General features: G+C 53.9%; 2 protein-coding genes across 2 annotated transcripts; one reads left to right on the forward strand and one right to left on the reverse strand.

Annotated features, from left to right (window-relative positions):
* Nucleotides 1–1509: 1509 nt before the first annotated feature.
* Nucleotides 1510–5184, forward strand: LOC136507886 (pheophorbide a oxygenase, chloroplastic). The gene is made up of 7 exons (XM_066502484.1): nucleotides 1510–2246; nucleotides 2341–2576; nucleotides 2665–2791; nucleotides 3290–3426; nucleotides 3571–3730; nucleotides 3967–4245; nucleotides 4746–5184. The coding sequence occupies exons 1-7, from the start codon at nucleotides 1878–1880 to the stop codon at nucleotides 4998–5000; spliced, it is 1563 nt and encodes a 520-aa protein (XP_066358581.1). The 5' UTR covers nucleotides 1510–1877; the 3' UTR covers nucleotides 5001–5184.
* A 13177-nt stretch (nucleotides 5185–18361) lies between these two features.
* LOC136469368 (uncharacterized) lies at nucleotides 18362–20176 on the reverse strand. The gene is made up of 3 exons (XM_066467586.1): nucleotides 19826–20176; nucleotides 19187–19496; nucleotides 18362–18804 (listed from the first exon to the last, which is right to left on the reverse strand). The coding sequence occupies exons 1-3, from the start codon at nucleotides 20174–20176 to the stop codon at nucleotides 18362–18364; spliced, it is 1104 nt and encodes a 367-aa protein (XP_066323683.1).
* Nucleotides 20177–21383: the final 1207 nt, after the last annotated feature.

The following is a 21383-nucleotide window of genomic DNA, read 5'->3' on the forward strand; positions in this document are numbered from 1 at the left end:
CCCCCCCCCCCCTGATTCGTCCCTGGGCGGAGCCACCCTTGGCAGTGGAGCAGGAGGGGACGGCGGAGATGCCGCCGAGGGTGCCGGCCAAGCCACACCAGACGCTGTCATGCTAAAAAACTATACGCGGATGTGAGAAAATGCATTTTCAGGGATGACTTTTTAACTTAATGTGATGTGATGCTGTGTATCTACATTTATAAGCAAGGAAGCGCCGGTCTGCATCCTGAGTTTGGCGCGGGCCCATCACGGCTCATGTGCAACCCGTGCGCCAGCATAGGGCCCCTCAAGATTAGTCTATATAATATTAATCAGCATTATTAATGTTAGTCTATAGTCCAGGAGAAAAGAGTAGTGCTAATTATCCATATGCAAATCATTTGTATTTTTTCTCTTGCCGCTTGCAAATCGTAAACTATCTTCCATAAGGGGATTGATTCTCTGAATCTCTGAATTAATCCAGATTTTCGTCTAAAAATCATGCTATACTATGAATTTCCCCAACGTTTCTTTCTCTCTTTGAAGGGCATAATTCCTTACTCCTATTGTGCTTCGATTGCGATAAATTTGTATTCTAAACATGTTTGCACTGTGACTGTGGAAGCTCCTTCTTGTTGGATCGGAGCAGCCAGTATAGTACTGGCCAGATAATATACTATTTCAACTGGCATATGCCTAGAAGGCTAGAACTGTCCTTCTTGAATTTCTAACCGTGTTAATTTTGTTCTTTTCTATTGCACAATATTTTAAGATTTGTTTTCTAAAAGTTGGGTTTGAAAATATGACTATGTCTATGTAAAGCATAGAAATAAAGGGGAAAAAGGATGCTGATTTGATTGTAGAAAGGGGCTATCAATAGATCATACAAGCAAAATAATACAATGAATAACAACTATTGTTGTTATTTATTTATTTAGTATTTGATATTTGGGGCCTAAACGAGAATTTTCACGGGGCCTATATATTTTACGGGACAACCTTGACTGGTCGGCACACTGCAGTGTGCCCAGTAGTTGAGGCGAAAGTACAATGGATTGCAACTTTGATTCTACTTTATTTATATAAACTAAAATTCAATCGGTTAGCCAATATAAAGAACTATGTTTTGATTGTGGCATGGGTTGGTGATAGAAAATAGATATAAGAGTATATCTTGGTCATTTTTTTTTTGTATAATAGCAGTGATGAGTAATTTAATTTATTCTATGATTAATGTGGTAATTTAATGTGGATACCTTTGTTCTGCTGGACAAATACTAAAATAATAGATAGAATTGCTCAACAAATTTGAATTTGATTTCTTCAGTTTTGTAGCAACCCTGCAAAGTGGAAGTGCAAACAGTGGGCGGGTGGATTCCGCCACGGCCCGCGGGTGGGTTCGTGTCGTTCTCCCCGCCGGTCAGGTCTACCCTTGGCGGGGCGCATTCGTCCCGGTCGGGGGCGGCTGGGTGGCCCAATGCAAGCTCCACCACACAAACGCCGCAAAACGCCTTGCGTGCTCCCGCACACTTGTTCTCCGTCCCCGCCTTTCCTCCCTTCCCCGCCGTCACGCAACCACACTGCGCCGCTCCCCGTGTGTACACTGCACAGTGTACTCTCTCTAGCCGTATCAGTAGTTCTTCCCTCGCGTTCACTCCCCAGCGTGGGAAAATCCCGGAATTTTCTTGGTCTGCCCACTTGTTTTTTTCCGCCAAAAACAGGTTTCTCCCCGTTGCCGTGCCAGAACTCTGTTCTTGCCCAGTCTAGAAGCTCTCTGCACTGCTTCCAATTCCAACCACCGACTGAGGCCGCGAACGAAGCATATAATCGGCGCGGCGAAGATCTCCAGCGCGAAAGCCAAAACCTTTGCGCTTCACTTCGACACGTGCGGCGACAAAATGCGCGCGACGACCCCAGCCCTCTCGCTCCTGGTGGCGCCGCGGCTTCCCTCGCTCGCCGCGCCGGCGGCTGGAGGCCGCGTCCGCGTGGGCTGTCGTCCTCGGACCCGCCTACGCGTGGCGGCGCCGACGTCCGTCCCAGGGGAGGCGGCGGAGCAGGCGGAGCCGAGCACGTCGGCGCCCGAGTCCGGCGAGAAGTTCTCGTGGAGGGACCACTGGTACCCGGTCTCCCTCGTCGAGGACCTCGACCCCAGCCGCCCCACTCCGTTCCAGCTCCTCAACCGCGACCTCGTCATCTGGAAGGAACCCAAGTCCGGCGAGTGGGTCGCGCTCGACGACCGCTGCCCCCACCGCCTTGCCCCGCTCTCGGTACGGTGGCCCGCATCCCTTCCTCGCCCCTCAACGTGTCCTACCTACCGGATCTCTTCCTCGTTTCGGCTAATTTTGGTCTGAGCCTGTGCAGGAGGGCAGGATCGATGAGACGGGGTGCTTGCAGTGCTCGTACCACGGCTGGTCATTCGACGGCTCCGGCGCCTGCACCAGGATCCCCCAGGCCATGCCCGAGGGTCTTGAGGCCCGGGCGGTGCGTTCGCCGAAGGCGTGCGCGATCAAGTTCCCCACCCTCGTCTCCCAGGGGTTGCTGTTCGTGTGGCCCGATGAGAATGGGTGGGAGAAAGCGGCTGCCACCAAGCCTCCAATGTGCGTAGAGTTAGGGTTTGGACTGCGGCTAATTGGTTGAATTCGGTTGTGCATTCAGGTGACTGAATTCGATCTTGTTTGGTTTCAGGTTGCCGAAAGAGTTTGACGACCCGGCCTTCTCCACGGTGACAATCCAGAGGGACTTGTTCTATGGTTATGATACGTTGATGGAGAACGTCTCTGATCCGTCCCATATAGAATTTGCTCACCACAAGGTAACTACTTAGTAAAGGGAGAAAGCTTAGTTGCTTGCCACACTGGAACACCATGATAGTATTTTGCAGTTGAAAGTTTGTGATTCGAGGAAAGATGTTTTGTTGTAATCAATTTTGGTTAGTTTGCCCAAAAATCACCGCCTCAATGCTGTTTATAAGTATATATACATTGAAATTCCTCAGAAATGACTTATAATGATAAAAAGAGCAGAATGGTCTGAGTCCGGCCTCGTATCTTTCTGATTGCCAGTGTGCAAATTTAACTAACTGTTACACCTTAACTGTGGATTTACCCAATATATTTTATTGCATCATAGTTTTATTCTCGTATGCTACTTGCTTATTCTGAATGGACAATAAATAACTGGCTGACTTAATTGTGCTATCAATGTGGCTTGAACTTGTGCCAGTGGCATAGACAAACAAAATGCTTTGTTCTCTTGAGATACATGGTTTCAGCAAATCCGCTCATGTTTCAGAGCTTTACTCCTCTCGCAGGTTACTGGACGAAGAGATAGAGCCAAGCCTTTGACATTCAAGATGGAGTCAAGTGGTGCCTGGGGTTACTCAGGGGCAAATTCTGGTAATCCTCGCATTACTGCAACTTTTGAGGCCCCTTGTTATGCATTAAACAAGTAAGTTTCACAAAAGTACCTGGTCATCTTTCCTCTTGTTTTATTGTATTACTTGTCTTTCAGTGTGGTGGAGTGGTTCTTATTTATCGCTTCAGCAATTTAGTCGTTATACGGCTCTGAACTTTTGTTAACTGGTTTGTACAGAATAGAGATAGACACAAAGTTACCCATTTTTGGAGACCAGAAATGGGTCATATGGATTTGCTCTTTCAACATTCCAATGGCCCCAGGGAAGACTCGTTCTATTGTCTGTAGCGCTCGAAACTTTTTCCAGTTTACAATGCCAGGAAAAGCATGGTGGCAGGTACATGCTTGTTTAGTGATTCCTTTACTTAACCTTTGTTTTCCTATTTGTTTTGTCAATATAATCTTGTAACTGCTAAAATGAACTTGTTCTCATATTTTTGTGGGGAAACAAGGCGAAGGTCCCTAGTCCCTACTGTGTGCATATATTATTGGCGGAGTTTATTACTTGATCATATTTGAATTTATATGTGTACAGTCAAATGCTGATACCTTCTTTCTCTCTTTGTGGTGTAGCTTGTCCCTCGATGGTATGAACATTGGACTTCAAATTTGGTCTATGATGGTGATATGATTGTTCTTCAAGGCCAGGAAAAGATTTTCCTAGCTGCAACCAAGGAGTCTTCTACAGATGTTAATCAGCAGTACACAAAGATCACATTCACACCCACACAGGCTGATCGATTTGTTTTAGCATTCCGGGCATGGCTAAGGAAATTTGGCAATAGCCAGCCTGAGTGGTTTGGAAATCCTAGCCAGGAAGCATTGCCTTCCACCGTCCTTTCAAAGCGCGAGGTAAAAGCTATCTGGGTCACCAAAGAATCTCAGTATAATTTTTGCTTCAGACTTAAAATGTTTGAATATCGCAATAATTTTTTGGTGGTCAAGGATCTGTTTTGCCTACATCCTTAATGCTCTATGCATTGATAACTGATTGCAGTCATCTTTTTTACTCGTTTTCCCCCTTTCTGTGTAGAATGTATGGCACACTTTGTTTCTATGACACACAAATTTATATTGTACATTATCGGTTGTCATATGAACTAACTTATTTACAGCAACCTGCTTAAGTGCTTAGTATCACAAAGGTCCAAATTCAGTGAAACATTTGGAAAGATAGTAGCGTTGAACCACTCTTACCATTTGAGAATAGTTGCTTAACTGACAGCAAAAGTTCACCTTCTACTGACTGAATCTGGAAACAGTATAATCTACTTGAAGTAGAAACTTTCGTCAGCTGTGTTTCTGCGTTCCAGTAACTCTTATATTCTTATGATTGACTTTGTGTTATGCAGATGCTAGACAGATACGAGCAACACACATTGAAATGCTCGTCTTGCAAAGGAGCATATCATGCATTCCAGACTTTGCAGAAGGTATTCATGGGAGCGACAGTAGTGGGCTGTGCTACCGCTGGGATTCCTGCAGATGTTCAGCTCAGACTATTGATCGGTGCAGCTGCTTTGATTAGTGCCGCTGTAGCATATGCATTCCATGAGCTCCAGAAGAATTTTGTATTCGTAGATTACGTGCATGCTGACATTGATTGAAAACTTTGTGAGGATCTGTTGTGTCGACATCGCACGCTCGTGTCTGCAGTCTAGGGCGGGGAAAGTAACTTTTTTGCGGATATATAGCTCACATATGTGTATATAATAGTAGGCACTCAACTGTATCCCATGTAACGCGGAAATATAATTTTGTATGTTATTGTATTATATATTAGATTAAAAATGTCTCCAAATCCTTTAGCATGTAAAAATTACGTGGGAGCATACTTTTTTTCCTCAAACATACAACGAATTTCACATCATTGTGTTAAAGGTTAAAAAAACGTCGGGTTATATGCCGATTTCATAGCTAGGTTTAGTATCACACTACCAGCAACAGTGATAAGGATTAGCTCGTGGAATGGTACGTGGTGGTGGGTAGGATAAAACTAGAATACTCAGAGGTCACTCAACGAGATCAACTCAATTCTCACATCGTACCAATATCAACTCTCCTTCAAATAATAGATGTATCAATTCTCACATCGTACCAATATCAACTCTCATGCAAATAATAGATTACATGGTTTATTTATACTAGGAACATCCTTCTAGTTAGGTGTGAACATAAGCACAAAAAATACAAGTGGAAGATCATCTTGGTGGAGAAATTAAAGAGTTCTCGGTTTCTCCCGCAGCAATAAAACTGCATGCGTAGCTTCCACTAAAATGGTCATAACTCCTAGCTCGTAAGTCCAAAAGATGCACCGTTTGTTGCGTTGGTAACTATACTAGTGGCGGTATGCCGGTAGGTCCACTACATACCTGGGATCCGGCTGTAAGTATACGCATGTTTACGGGGAAAAAAAAAACTTACCTATCCAATCCCGCGAGTGACCTGCCGCCGAGAATGTTTCACCTGGACACATATACACACAGTTGATAGCAGGCCACAAGGGCAGACCAATAGGGCAAGTCGAGGCCTGGATCTACACCATGCTCGCTAATCATAGATTCCCACGGCAATCCCAGTCAAAGCAGTCACCGGTTCGAGTACTCGACTCGCCGTATCGCTATAGGGCGCAGCAGGCCGAGTCATGGGCGAGTGGCGGCGGCTTGACGCCTAAGACACCGATCTCGCAAGACTGAGGAGGAGAGGCCAGACGTCAAGTACGGTTGCGCGATGCCCGATGGTCGCTGGAGCCAAGCGCCATGGAGGCCGAAAACTGGCAAGCGGCAAGAGGTTTGCACTTTGGCACAATCCTCTATTGCTTATTTCTTCCTTTTGCTACACTGAAAGGTTGGAGAATTTATCCCAACTCACCTATCCGGTGATCCGTTTCTTCATGTGCTCCTTATTGATCGCTTTTGTTACAATGAAAATATATATTTGGTCCTTTTTAGTTAGTTACCTGCAAGCTACCACATGGATGTGAGACTTAAAAATTGGATCTGCAAGCTAACGCATGGAGTGCTAAAACTATTTCTATTAGAATATTGATCACCGGTGAAACATGGAGACAAGAGTTTGAGGCTCAGAGGCTCTGCTCATCACATATAATCAGCCTGTTCGGGAGGCCGTATCGTATCGTGGATTATTTACTGCTGGCTGGTTTGGTGTGAGAGAAAAACACTGTTCCCGGCTGGAAATTTACGATCGTTTACGAGCAAGCGAACAGGCTGATTAGTTCCTCGTCGTTTGTTGGGGGTAGGGGTGGTTGTGCCTACCCCCTCCATATAAAAAGGTCTGGTGCCTATAGTAGATCTGAGGACTTTCATGTAAATTTGTGACCTATAAGGGATGAGGAGAAATATACATCTCCCACGTCCCCTATAAATAGAACCCAAAGGCAAGGGAAAAGGCTCTCTCTTCCTGTTCTGAGACTAGCACCCTAGCTACCCCTTCAACCTGGTGAAGGCAACCCAACAACGTTCAAAATTTTTTGTTTGAGAATGCGGAAGTCTGCTGGATGATTGGATATTTATTTGGCACACACTAGCAAATTCATTTGAAGTTCCGCTTAAAAATATATTAGATGCCGCAAATATTATTAGAATGTTAACTAAATTATAATATGGATTATACCAAATTGTATGAAAAAATTATAGTGACATACCCTCAGCAAAAATCCTAAGTCTACCACTGACAGCAACTGACCTAACCATGACGGCTTTTCGCATGCTATGGAAGATGCTTGGATAGAGGGGAGAGAACAAAACCACACTATGGAAGATGCTTGGATAGAGGGGAGAGAACAAAACCACATACACTCGCCTATCCACACTATGAGAAAAAGAAAACCCTAAAATCCAACGGCAGCGGTGATGCAACCCCGAGCGCAAGAGCAACTAACCTCGAACTCACCTCGATCTCAACGGCAAGGACCTTGCCGTGACCTGCCCCGACCCTCCGGCTGGCGAGCAAGACCGCACCGTGGCTAGGGAGAGCTGCTAGAGACAGCCTCTCCGAGCTGAGGCCCAGGGAGAGCCGCCAGAGTCAGTGTCTCCGAGCCGAGGAAGCGAGCACGCCCGGATGGGAAGGCAGCGGAACCCCCACGCGATAATTTTTTTTAACACACCCCCTACTTTCTGGACATGTACATGGCTAATTTCTGAAAACAACATCCTTTTGTACTTGTGTTATACGTACTGGGCAGCGAGCAGCAGAACCCCTGCGCGAAGTCCTGCCAGCCTCGTCAGTGGAGACGGACGCACCCGCCCAATTCCTCGCGGGCTGCGCGTGCGGGCCCTCGCCGACCGCCCGCAGGGTGGTCTAGAGGAGCTCGCCGGCGCATCCAAGCCATGGCAAGGTAGTTGAGCGGCGCGACCGAGCTCCATCCGCGAGCTCCTCGCTAGACAGAGCTCAAGTTCCTCAACGTGGGACTCATGGCGTCGCGTCCATACGGCGGTGGTGGCCGCGGCTCACAAGCGCTCAGGGAGCAGGGGCAGGGAGAGGGTGCGGGGGACTGAGAGGGACCCTGACGCCGCACGGCCAACCGGGAGGTGAGGGGCGTCGAGGAGGTGAGGGGAACGAGCTCAGGGCTGGCTCGGGCCTGGCTCCGGAAGAACAACCGATTTGGTGCTCGATCTTGGCCAGGCTAAAGGGGTTGCTCGATCTTGGCCAGGCTAAAGGGGTACGTACCAGTCCTAGCTAGGCCCCAATCCATTTCCAGGCAACCAAATACGCCAAAATTGCCTCCAGGGAGTCCGGCTAGGAGCTAGCCACCCAACCAAACACATCCTATATTAATAGTTGGCTTTGTATTCGTAGTATTTTAATTTATAAGCACATTGATTTGATTATCTTAGTAGCAAGATGAGAAGGAAGCATCACTGCAAAAGATGTTAGGTTATTTGTTCATTCATTGGTCTCTGTCCACGTAAAGTATGTAAAACAACACGGTGAAAGTTGAAAACTCTACAGAAATCACAATGTTGGCAAGGAGAGGTTCAGCTGCTGTTTCTTTTCTCCCTTATCCAGCGTTGGGTACGTGCACAAAGCACAGCCAACCGGGCACGACGTCACGACTGATTCGTGAGCCTGCATGCAGCAGGGATCACTGGATCAGGCCAGCTGCTGCCTCCCTCTGCGGATTGCTTTTTGACCGACCGGGCCGGAAACTAGAGCACGTTGATGAGCCGTTGCGCGCGGCTGCCGTCGTGCGCACCAAATCGCGTTTGGCTGTTTCCGTCCGTGAAGCGGCCACAATGCTCATGTGGGTCAGGTCAGGTGCAAGACAAATATGGGGTTGGCAGGTGGCTAATTCCGCCCTTTTTTTAGGGCACACAACCAACTCGATCAATTCATTCAGGCTACCACAAGTCCACAACCGTACGCACTCCAGAGTCAACAGTGGATTTTTAATTCTCATATTGCAAATGTCATTCAAATGTATGTTCTGATAGCATTTTTAATTTGCAACTTTACTCTTGTCCCTTTCAATTTTTGCAAAAAATGCCATTCAAATGTACTTGCTGGATGGTGACTGCGCGGTTAGCGCACTTCAGGTCGAAATCAGAACAACAGCATGCAGCCATGTAGGATCCCTTCATTTCTGGGTTCCACCGTTTCAGGTGCACGTTTCATCCTCCCCGTGGGTTCCAGGTGCACGCCTGCCTTGGCGCTTGGCGGGTTGCTGGTGCATCATGGGGATTAAGGATGAAAACGGTCGGAAACGGTCGAAAAACTCTTTAACCGTTTTCTACTTTTACATTTGAATACGAAAACGAGAAAACGGTCAAGCTGGACACGAAAACGAACGCGAACTTACGAAATATCGAAAACGAACCAAATCGAGCGGAATTATGTCGAACACGGTCGGTATACGAAAAATCAATACGGAATACTGATCCGTAGGACCAAGTGCATAACAAATATAGGATACTCGATAAAAATTAGATAATGCCCCGCCTTGCTATAGGGATTTTTTAGTATTGCACATGTGATTAGACGGAGGGAGAAATATTCCTTTGTATATTCAAGATTTTTTGCTCGAAATAAATTAGTGGCAAAAGCGAAAGCTTTTTTTTGTGAAACGAGAAAAGAGGAAACCAATACTTCCAACGAGCAGCCAAACTAGCAACCCAGGCCGAGAGCAGTAGGAGCAGCACGAGAGCCCACTGCAGGCATGCAGCCCAACGAGCAGTGGCCCACTGCATAGCGCCAGCCCAACCAGCAGCGCAGCAGCAAGAGAGCCAGCTAGCAAGCTGCAGCCAGGCACACTTCTTTAGTCCCACCTCGATAACACAGCTGGGAGTCAGGGAGGCAATGATCTATATAATGAGATGCACTATAGACATTCCATTGTGTTCCATGCCTGAATGGGGATTGCCGCGTGGCCCCCCATCGAATCAGCCTCGGGCAAATGAGTTGCACCCTGAACCCGAGAGGCTTGCATGATTGCGGCCATCAATGTTTTGTCATCTCCTCGTGCATGGGGTCTTCGGGCCTGTTTAGTTGTTATTGCCCGTCTCGTGGATTTTGTTATTTTTTATTTATATTTAATACTTCATACGTTAAAGATTTGATGTGAAAGTGCAAAGGACGACCACCCACTGACCCTGGACGCGCCTCCCCTTTGGGCCGACAACGTGCAGTCTTGTCAGTACCATAAAACGGGGTACCCCGGGCGGGGCACTTAAATCCCATCAGAGGGTAAGCCATGGACTCATCACCAGCCCCGTCCGAGCCTACCCGACTCTCCGCATCGCCTCAGGCCTCTCGTGGGAGGACTCGGCGTCCTGACGCAATTTCCGCCTCGCGCGAGGCCTCTCAGGGAAGGCCTCGGCAAGGAGCCCAATCTCCGTCTCGCGCGGGGTCTTATTCTCCGTATCGCTCGAGCCGGCTTGTCCATAGCCCGTTGCCCCCGCCTCGACCGGTCTTTCCGACAGCACGTCATGTCCCATTAATACGTCAACCACTCCCGCAATCTCAGCCGGACGACGGCTCGACACCGCGGAATGGCCGACGGGACATGAGGTCGCATCAGCGCCATACCGGCTAACACAGGGCACGACGGGGATTACCGGCCACTGTATTCTGACGCTGTGCCCACGATCAGCGCCCGCACTACACTGTGCCCCGCGATCCCCGCCTCGAAAACAACACAACATGGGCAGCCTGGCCCGGGTCATCATCGCCTCCGAACCAGCACACCAGATCAACCGCTCTCTCCGGGCCTCGGCACTCTACACCAGGGTCTCAGCTATCTCGGGATTCGTGTCTGCCGAGACCCCCCGCCGCGGTGCGGCCTCGGCACCGACCGAGCCTCGGCCTCGCGCACAGTCAATCCACAGCGACCCGCACGCTGACCGCCGCACCCGCTCCGAGGCAGCCCTGGAGCTCCCATGACGCACAGGATCGGATGTGACCAGCACGTCGCCCCAGTGCTCCAATGACGGACCACTTCGACGACTACGCCGCCTCAGGAACAGGCTACAGGGCTCGGACACGCCGCCTCTGTTCGTACGACGCCGTATAGTTAGCACATGTACTGCCCTTGTCCTCCCTTCAAACTATAAAAGGAAAGGACTTGGGCTATTTCTAGAGGGGGAGAGACAGGTTCTCACGAAGAACAACACTCTGTAACACGTGCACTACCTTGCCGCTTGAGAGCAACGTCTCAAGCAGCCCGCATCACTCCCCGCCGAGACCTGGGACTAGCTCCCTCTCTCACCTAGCTTGTAACCCCCTACTACAAGCACTTTGGTGCAAGGAATACAAGATCAATCTCCCAGACTGGACGTAGGGCTCGAATTGCCCGAACCAGTATAAACCTTGTGTCTCTTTGCATCACCATCTGGGATCGGGAACACACAGGATAAATTCACTAGTTGGTTGAGGACCCCCCGGTCCAAAACACCGACAGTTGGCGCGCCAGGTAGGGGCCTCTGCGTGTCGATTTCGTCATCCCAACAAGTTTCGGATGGCAGACCCCGTACGACCGCTGCATCTCGGCACGGTGGTCTGGTTTGGGAGCCTGGAGTTCATGTCTCTAGGGCACGAGTATGACATGGTACTTCTCACACCCCGAGCCCCGCCTGCCGACGACGACGTCACGCACCAGTGGCCCAGGCGCAGGCGGCGCCCGGGCGGCCGTTCTCGCCGCGCTCACCAGGCACGACACGAGCAGGGTCACCCCGATGCCACACAAACCCAGGGTGACTCGCCGCTCTCTGCCGGCATCCCACGACCAGCTATTGGCGCAGGGTCCCTGGTTGGGGATCTGTCTAGCCTGAGCCTGGACAAGGGAAAAACGCCGGTGGCACCCGGCGACGCCCCGACATCAAGCTCCGCTCCACCACTCCCTAAGGAGCCAACTCCGGCAGAACAGAGCCCGACGACGGCACTATCTCCATACCCCTTCGGGTTGAGAAATGCCGCCGCATCTTATGCTTACGCCTACGCATCCGCTCACGAGGATCTCTCAGGGCGCCGCCAGCGCTTCGCTCTCAACTTCGATACCACCGCGTTGACCCACCCACGCCGACTCCTCGGAGGAGGACGAGGCATGGACTGGAGCGGATTTCTTTGACCTCCACGACCGCGAGACCATGCACCGCTTCCTGGCCGCTAGCGACTATTGCTTTGGCTACTCCGATTCCGACGGTGAAAGTACTTACGATCCCACTCGTGAGTGCTTCCACGTTGGACTTGGGATGCTAAGCACGGGCGACGAGGACGAGGGGGCAGACAACCGCACTCCGCTTCATCAGGGAACGGGCGATGCTACGCCTTCACGTATTGTCCCACCGGCGGCACAGAACGAGAACCTTGCCCTCGGACAATTCCGACGCCCGGACCTGGAACAACTCCGCGAGCTTTAGGCCAAGGTCGAGCAAGACCGACTCCTTCTGCAACAGCTTCGAAGCACTCTCGAGCAGGAGCAGCAAGGCCGCGGTGATGGCGGAGGAGCCCAGCGACGGGCTCGTGACATGCACCATCGCATCAACGACGACGAAGGGGACGATCGTCCCCCAATCTTCAATCGCGCTAGCCAGAATGTCGCGGCTGCGGCGATGCTAGTGCGCGCGATGCCCGAGCCCTCCACTACGGAAGGACGACGGATTTGCGGTGAGCTCCGGGATCTCCTTGAGACCGCCGCGGTGCAACAGACCGAGAGTTCCGCCTCCAGGCGGCGCGGTGCCGTCTCGGACCTCCCCTCAACACCGCATCGGTAGGATAGGGAGGCCTCGGTTCGTCCTGAGCCTGCTCGGGCGCCGACCATCAACAGGGTCCCCCGGTCCATGACCGCCTCGACAACCGACGCGAGGCCCAGGGCGACCATGAGGTGATCGGTCGGTGACGGCGCCACGACGGTGAGGGGCCTGCTCGAGGCTACCATCCGCATCGAGGCGGCCGATATGACAGTGAGGAAGACCGCAGTCCTTCTCCTGAACCACCTGGCCCTCGAGTCTTCAGCAGAGCCATCTGCAATGCTCAGTTTCTAGCCTGGTTTCGCCAGCCAGCCAACCTCACCAAGTATAGTGGCGAGACCAACCCTGAGCTCTGGCTTGCCGATTACTGCCTGGCTTGTCAGCTAGGCGGCGCAGACGATGACCAGCTCATCATCTGCAACCTCCCCTTGCTCTTATCAGACTCAGCGTGAGCCTGGCTCGAGCACCTTCCTCCCTCTCAGATCCACAACTGGCGCGACTTGGTTCGAATCTTCGTCGGGAATTTCCAGGGCACATACATGCACCCTGGAAACTCCTAGGACCTTAAGAGTTGTCGCCAGAAACCAGACGAGTCTCTCCGAGACTTCATCCGGCGCTTCTCGAAACAATGCACCGAGTTGTCCAGCGTCGACGACTCAGAGATCGTCCATGCTTTTCTCTCTGGCACCACCCGTCGAGACTTGGTCCGAGAATTAGGCTGGAACGTACCGTGCTCGGCCGCCGCGCTCCTCGACATCGCCACCAACTTCGCCTCAGGCGAGGAGGCTGTAGGGGCCATCTTCCCCACGGACGACGCCAAGGGGAAACGGAGGGATGAGGCCCCCGAGGCCTCGGTTCCCCGCCTCCCCAAAAGGAAGAAGAAGGATCGCCAGGGAAAGTGGGCCGTCCTCGAGGCCGATATGGTCACGGCCGTAGAACGCAAGAATCCCCGAGGCCCCAGGGGCCCCAGACCTTTCGACGACATGCTTAAGAAACCCTACCCTTACCACCAAGGCCCGGTCAAGCACGCCCTCGAGGATTGCTCCATGCTACGGCGTTACTACGCTAGGCTTGGGCTCCCCGACGACGACACCAAGCAGAAGGGCGCCAGCGACCGAGATGATGACAAGGACGACGGGTTCCCTGAGGTACACAACGCCTTCATGATCTTTGGCGGACCCTCGGCGTGCCTTACGGCGCGGCAGCGAAAGAGGGAACGCCGAGAGGTCTTCTCGGTCAAGGTGGCCACTCCTCGGTACCTCGACTGGTCTCGGGAGGCGATCACCTTTGATCGAGATGACCACCCCGACCATGTTTCGAATCCCGGGCAGTACCCACTTATTGTCGACCCGATCATCGGCAACACTCGACTCTCCAAGGTGTTGATGGACTAAGGCAGCGGCCTCAATATCCTATACGCCAACACCCTAGAGCTCTTGGAGATCGACTGATCGAGGCTCCGAGGTGACACCGCACCCTTCCACGGCATCGTGCCAGGGAAACACACGTGACCCCTCGGGCGCATCGACCTTCCCATCTGTTTCGGCACCCCCTCCAACTACCGCAAGGAAGTCCTTACCTTCGAGGTGGTCGGGTTTGGGGGAACCTACCACGCCATCCTGGGGCGGCCGTGCTATGCCAAGTTCATGGCAGTCCCCAACTATACCTATCTCAAGCTCAAGATGCCAGGCCCCAACGGTATCATCACAATTGAGTCCACGTACGAACATGCATACGACTGTGACGTCGAGTGCATCGAGTACGCCGAGGCTCTCGGCGAGGCCGAGACCCTCATCGCCAACCTCGACCAACTCAGTGGCGAGGCGCCTAACTCCAAGCGTCGCGCAGGGGCGTTCAAGCCCGCAGAGGCCATCAAGCTCGTCCCGGTCGACCCCGCCTGCCCCAACGACCGGGCGCTGAGGATCAGCGCCACCCTCGACATCAAATAGGAGGCCATGCTCGTCGACTTCCTCCATGCGAATGCCGACATATTCGCATGGAGTCCCTCGGACATGCCGGGCATACCGAGGGAGGTCGCCGAGCACGCCTTGGACATCCGAGTCGGCTCTAGACCGGTGAAGCAACGCCTGCGCCGCTTCGACGAGGAAAAGCGTAGGGCCATCGGTGAGGAGGTGTAGAAACTCTTGGCGGCCGGGTTCGTCAAGGAAGTGTCCCACCCAGAGTGGTTGGCTAACCCCGTGTTAGTTAGGAAGAAAAACGGGAAATGGAGGATGTGTGTAGATTACACCGGTTTGAACAAAGCCTATCTGAAAGTCCCCTTCCCATTACCCCGAATCGATCAGATTGTTGACTCCACTGCGGGGTGCGAGACCCTGTCTTTCCTTGATGCGTATTCTGGTTACCATCAAATCAAGATGAAAGAGTCCGACCAGCTTGCGACTTCTTTCATCACCCCGTTCGGCATGTACTGCTATGTGACTATGCCTTTCGGACTCAGAAATGCAGGGGCCACGTACCAGCGGTTAATGACCCAGGTCTTTGGCGACCACATTGGGCGGACCGTCGAGGCCTATGTGGACGACATTGTGGTCAAGACTAGAAAGGCCGAGGATCTCGTCGACGACTTGAGGATAGGCTTCAAATGCCTTAGGGAGAAGGGCATCAAGCTCAATCCCGAGAAGTGTGTGTTCGGGGTCCCCCGAGGCATGCTCTTGGGATTCATAGTCTCGGAACGCGGCATTGAAGCCAACCCAGAGAAGGTCTTGGCCATAACCAGCATAGGACCCATCAGAGACCTCAAGGGAGTATAGAGGGTCATGGGATGCCTTGTGGCCCTGAGCCGCTTCATCTCACGCCTCGGCGAAAAAGGCTTGCCTCTGTACCGACTCTTGAGAAAATCTGAGCGTTTTTCTTGGACCCCCGAGGCCGAAGAAGCCCTCGACAGACTCAAAGCGCTGCTCACGAATCCTCCCGTCCTGGTCCCCCCGGCCAGGGACGAGGCCCTCTTACTCTACGTCGCCGCAACGACCCAAGTGGTCAGCGCTGCCATAGTAGTAGAAAGGCAGGAAGAGGGGCATGCTCTACCCACCCAACGACCTATTTACTTCATCAGTGAGGTGCTCTCCGAGACCAAAACACGCTACCCCCACATCCAGAAGCTGGTCTACGCCGTAGTCCTAGCCCGGCGCAAGCTACGTCACTACTTCGAGTCTCACCCAGTGATTGTGGTATCGTCTTTCCCCTTGGGAGAGATAGTCCATAACCGGGAGGCCTCAGGCAGGATAGCCAAGTGGGCCATCGAGCTTATGGGGGAAACCTTGACTTTCGCGCCTCGGAAAGCAATTAAGTCTCAGGTCTTGGCCGATTTTGTGGCTGAGTGGACCGACACCCAATTACCACCTGCCCAAGTCCAGACAGAATGCTGGACCATGTACTTCGACAGGTCTCTGATGAAGACTGGGGCAGGCGCGGGACTCCTCTTCGACTCGCCCCTCAGAGTACACATGCGCTACATGGTGCGGCTCCACTTCGCCGCCTCCAACAATGTGGCCGAGTACGAGGCCCTCATCAACGGCTTGCAAGTCGCCATCGAACTTGGGGTACGGCGTCTCGATGTCTGGGGTGACTCGCAACTCGTCGTCGATCAGGTCATGAAGGAGTCAAATTGCCTCGACCCCAAAATGGAGGCTTACTGCAAGTTGGTGCGTCGCCTAGAAGACAAGTTCGACGGTCTCGAACTAAACCACATCGCGCGGAAGTACAATGAGACCGCCAACGAACTAGCAAAGATGGCCTCGGCACGGGCTCCGGTCCCCCCGAACGTCTTTGCCAGGGACCTCCACAAACCTTCCATTGACTACACCTTGGTAATAGAGGAGGGCCCACCTGTGGAATCCGCGGCGGGGCTCGACGCCCCCTCTACTGCCGAGACCCCCCCCCCGACCAAGCCCGAGGTCCTGGAAGTCAACACCGAGCCTCCGTAGACCGACCAGGACGCGGATTGGCAAATCCTGTTCCTCGATTGGCTTGATGGGGGGGAGCTTCCAAGTGATAGGACCGAAGCCCGATGGCTTGCGCGCCGAGCCAAGACTTACGTCCTCTGCAATGACGAATTGTATAGGTGAAGTCCCTTCGGTGTCCTCCAACGATGTATCACTGCTGAGGCGGGCCGAGCCCTGCTTTGGGACTTGCACACAGGGGCCTGCGGGCACCATGCGGCGCCTCAGACGCTCGTAGGAAATGCTTTCCGCCAAGGGTTTTACTGGCTGACGGCGGTCGCCGACGCCACCAAGCTAGTACGCTCCTACGAAGGATGTTAGTACTATGCTCGACAAACACATCTCCTGGCCCTGACCCTCCAAACCATCCCCATCACATGGCCGTTCGCCGTATGGGGGCTCGACATGGGCGGGCCTCTACAAAAGGCCCCCGGAGGCTACACCCATCTACTGGTATCAATCGACAAGTTCTCCAAATGGATCGAGGCTCATCCGATCAATCGAATCAAATCCGAGCAAGCAGTGCTGTTCTTCACTGACATTATCCACAGGTTTGGGGTTCCTAACACCATCATCACCGACAACGGGACACAGTTCACCGGCAAAAAGTTCTTGACGTTTTGCAACGACCACCACATCCACGTGGCCTAGTCGGCTGTAGGACACCCAAGGACCAACGGCCAAGTAGAACGTGCCAACGGCATGATCCTATAAGGCCTCAAGCCAAGAATTTACAACCGATTAAAGAAGTTTGGCAATAAATGGCTCACCGAACTCCCATCGGTCATCTAGAGCCTAAGGAACACTCCAAGCCAAGCCATGGGGTTCACGCCTTTCTTCCTGGTCTATGGGGCCGAGGCCATCCTCCCCACTGACTTAGAATATGGTTCCCCAAGGCTACAAGCCTATAGCAAACAAAGTAACCGCACCACCCGAGAGGACGCCCTCGACCAATTGGAGGAAGCCCGAGACGTCGCGCTGCTACACTCGGCTAAATACCAGCAGACCCTACGGTGCTATCAGGCCCAGCACGTCTGAGGCCAAGACTTGAAGGTAGGCGACTTGGTGTTGAGGCTAGCACAGAGCAACAAGGGCCGCCACAAGCTGACCCCGCCATGGGAAGGACCGTACATCATTGCCCAAGTACTGAAGCCCGAGACCTACAAGCTAGCCAATGAGAAGGGTGAAATCTTCACCAACGCTTGGAACATAGAACAACTACGTCGCTTTTATCCTTAAAATTCTAAGCATTGTATATACTGTTTCTCGGAATACAATTGAAACCCATTTTTAGTTGTTCTAATTTCTCGAGAAGTTCCCCGAGCCTATCGTTGGTCTCGGCAATACGATGACACTGTAAGGGAGACTCAGCTCTGCCTCCGTAGAACCAAATCTCCCTCGGGGGCTAGATGGGGGATTCCCCCTAAAGTCCCATGCACCATTTTTTAGTCGTCTTTCGAAAAAATTCCTACGCCAAACCCTCTAGCACGCTCTGACGAATCGGTTGCGGAAAACCTAAGGACCAAAAGCCCAACTCAGGGCCAGAAGGCTGGTTGAGTCGCGAGACAGCCTAAGCCTCCGGGCTACAGCGCTCCCTCACCACCTTTCGCCCAGGGGACGGCTTAGGCTCCAAAGAGGTTTTTTGCAAATAAATCAGATCATAGACAACTAGAGGGCAGAGGCTCGGAAATACAAGACAAACAATTAATGAAACACGAGTACTTTAAAAAGAAAGGCCTCGATGGCCACAAGCGTTACGATACAAATCTAATTCCTACTCTATTTACATGGCCACCTGGGCCCAGGTCAAGGCTCAGCACCTCCGACATCGGCAGATGGCGGGGGAGGGACCACCTCCTCTTCAAACAACGTTGCCAGCACGGTGCCAGGGCCTTCCGCCACCTCCAACAGCTTCGTCACCACCTCGTCGGCCTTGTTGTCATCATCGGGCAAGACGTAGCCATCGCTGATGGCTTGAAGGTCGACACCAACATAGTGCGAGGCGATGACGGCCAGTGCGCGCTTGACGCCCGTGTGCAGCGCTCCTCGGAGCCGCTCATGCACTTGACCGCTCAGTGCAGTCAGACGGCTCCCAAGGGAGCTGCCTAACTGAACCCCCTCGACCGCCAGGGCGTTGTAGGCGGCACGGGCAGCACTCTCCAGCGCCTCATGCTCCCCGATCTCGGTCTCGAGCACCGTCTCAACCGCGCTGGAAGCCTCGACTACCCGGGTAACCTCCGCCTCTGACTCTGCACCACGGAAAACGGAATGAGGTTGAGCGAGGGAAAAAATAGCCTAAATTAGGGGCGGAAGCCTACGGAACTCACCCTTGGCCTTCTGCTCCCACCGTCGAGTCTCGACCTGACAGGCCTTGGCTTTCTCCTTCCAGCGCAGGGCCTCGGCCCGGGAAGCCTCGGCCTTCTCCTTCAGGCGCTGGGCCAAGACCTGAGAAGCCTCGGCCGCCCTAGAAGCTTCACTCCCTAGCTCTGCGTCACACAAGGAAGTTAGGGAACAAACATAAGGAAAAGAAAATAAAATGAGGGAACCAGGACTCACCCTCGGCCGTCCCCCTCCAAACCATAGCCTCGGTTCATGAGGCCTCAGCTGCTGCAAGGGCCTCATCCAAAGCACCTTTTGCCAGCCGGTGCACGTTCTGTTCCGCCCCTAGCTGCCCAGCAAGAGTCGTGGCCGAGGCCGTAGCTTCTACGGCTCGAGCCCTGAAGGCGTCCCGATCATTGGCCGCGCGGGTGAGCTCCTCCTCCAATTCCTTGACCCGCGCCACCAGAGGGGCGAGCTGCTCCTGGGCCGTGGCCGCCTTGACCTTCGCGTCGGCACAACGAAGGTGGAGGTCCTCCACCTCTGCGCTCCACGCCGACAAGAGCTCGTTGGCGCCGGCAAGAAGGCCCTTCTGCTGCTGAAGCTGGTCCCAGACATCCCTCTCCTGGTGGAGGAAGACCGACTTCCCAAGAGATCGGGTCTCGAGCTCCTGGGGGAAACAGAATAGGGGTCAATCCCTACAAAGAAAGCTCGGAAAAAGACCACCGCATGGGAAAAGAAAGCACGAACCTAGGCGACTCCGGGCAAATCGTTGGCCACCACGGACAGCGCCGTCCATAGAGATCGCTCCGCCAGCTGGCGGTACTGCTCGAACGTGTCCCAGCGACCACCCTTAGCCGCGTCCTAGAGGGCAAACAGAGGCTCTACCTCAGGATCATCCCAGCTTTGCCACAGGACGCGCGGGTGGTTCCACCCGCGGGGTTCGGGTCACACCCGCGCGAGGGCTGAGCTTCCCTCGCCCGGAGTTGGAACTGGCTGTTCCACGACACCGGCCGCCTCGGCGCCGGCCATCTCTTGTGCCCGGGAAGTATCGTCGGAGGAGATCAGAAGAATCTCCACCTCCCGGGCGCTCTCTCGCAACGGCGGCAGGCCCTGAACCAAGGGTGCCACCAAGGCCTTCGCTGCCTTCATCTCCATTTCCTGGGCTGGCAGCCCCGCCATGATCGCGTCAGCATCGGTGGTCCCGGGGGCTGCGGCCTCTGCCATCGTGGCCTCGGTGGTCCCGGGGGCTCCGGCCTCCGCCATCGAGGCCTCGGCGGTCTCGGGGGCTCCGGCCTCCACCATCGTGGCCTCAGCGGTCGCGAGGGCCCCGGTGCCCGCCGCAGCGGCCTCGATGGTCCCGGGCGCCACAGTCTCCGTCGCCCCGGCCTACGAAACCCCGGGGACCTCGGTCCTGGTGGTCTCGGCGGCCAAGGGAACCTCGGCCGCATCCAACCCACGAGCCTCGCCATCGCGGGGCGGAGGCGCTACCTCCCCTTCCTGTGTTAGGGCCGCCTCAGCAGCCCCTCCTAGAGGGGCTGGCTCCTTCGGGTCGGCCCTCGCCGATGCTGCGCCGCGATGCAGGGCGGATTGCGCCTCCACCACCCAGTGGGCGGTGGACAAGGAGTTAACCTTGAGCGCTTTGAGGGGCGCCAAGGTAGGCACCTCCGCAGGCCGCTTTCGGTTAAGGACAAGACGATCACAGGGTCAGTACAAGACAAAAGAACGAACGGAAGGCACTGCGACCCCACCAAAAATACACCTACCTCGAGCAGGGTGGCAACCGCTTCGCCATGGCGACCCTTGTCCGCAAAGGTGGCGGCGGCGGCAGAGGCATCGCCTCCGTGTCCATCGGCGCTGATTGGTCCTCAACGGACCCCGGCGCCCCCTCGGTCCTCTGTGGGGGCGGTTGCGTCGCCTCCATCGCCACTTGTTCCACCGCCGCCGCTGAGCCCACCGGGCTGACAGCGCATTTGCCCAACGCCCGCGCCTCAGGCATGTCTGCCTCGGCCCCGGAGCGGGCAATTGCCGACCCTGGGTCCGCTCCTCCTCCTCCCAGGAGTGCCGGGCTGCTTGCCAACACCCCGAGCACCACCTCCACTATGTCAGGGAGATGGTCCAGGGGACCTCGCCCCACCTCACCCTCATCATCCCCGTCTGAGGCCTCCGTCGATAGCGATGGCGACGGGGATTACTCCAACGGGCGACCATCCTTCCTTTGTTGACGGCGGCGCTTGTCCAGCTCCTCACATGCGAGGATCTTCTTTGTGCGCTTCATCGCCTTGGCGTCTTTCCGTTTTTTCTGCGCGTCGGCATGTGCCCGGTTGATCGCCCACCGCCTCGCGTCCTCGGGAACAGGCGGCGGAGAGGAGCGCACGTCCCTCATCCCCTGCAGGAACAATGAACGCGCATAAGGGAACAAGGAGTAAGAAGAAGCGGAGGAGGCTCAGAGGCTACAGCGGCACACGACTTACCAGCGAGAGGAACCCCCGCGACGGTCGCATCGTGATGG

This window comes from Miscanthus floridulus, chromosome 1 (assembly GCF_019320115.1).
Source record: "Miscanthus floridulus cultivar M001 chromosome 1, ASM1932011v1, whole genome shotgun sequence".
Lineage (NCBI taxonomy): Eukaryota > Viridiplantae > Streptophyta > Magnoliopsida > Poales > Poaceae > Miscanthus > Miscanthus floridulus.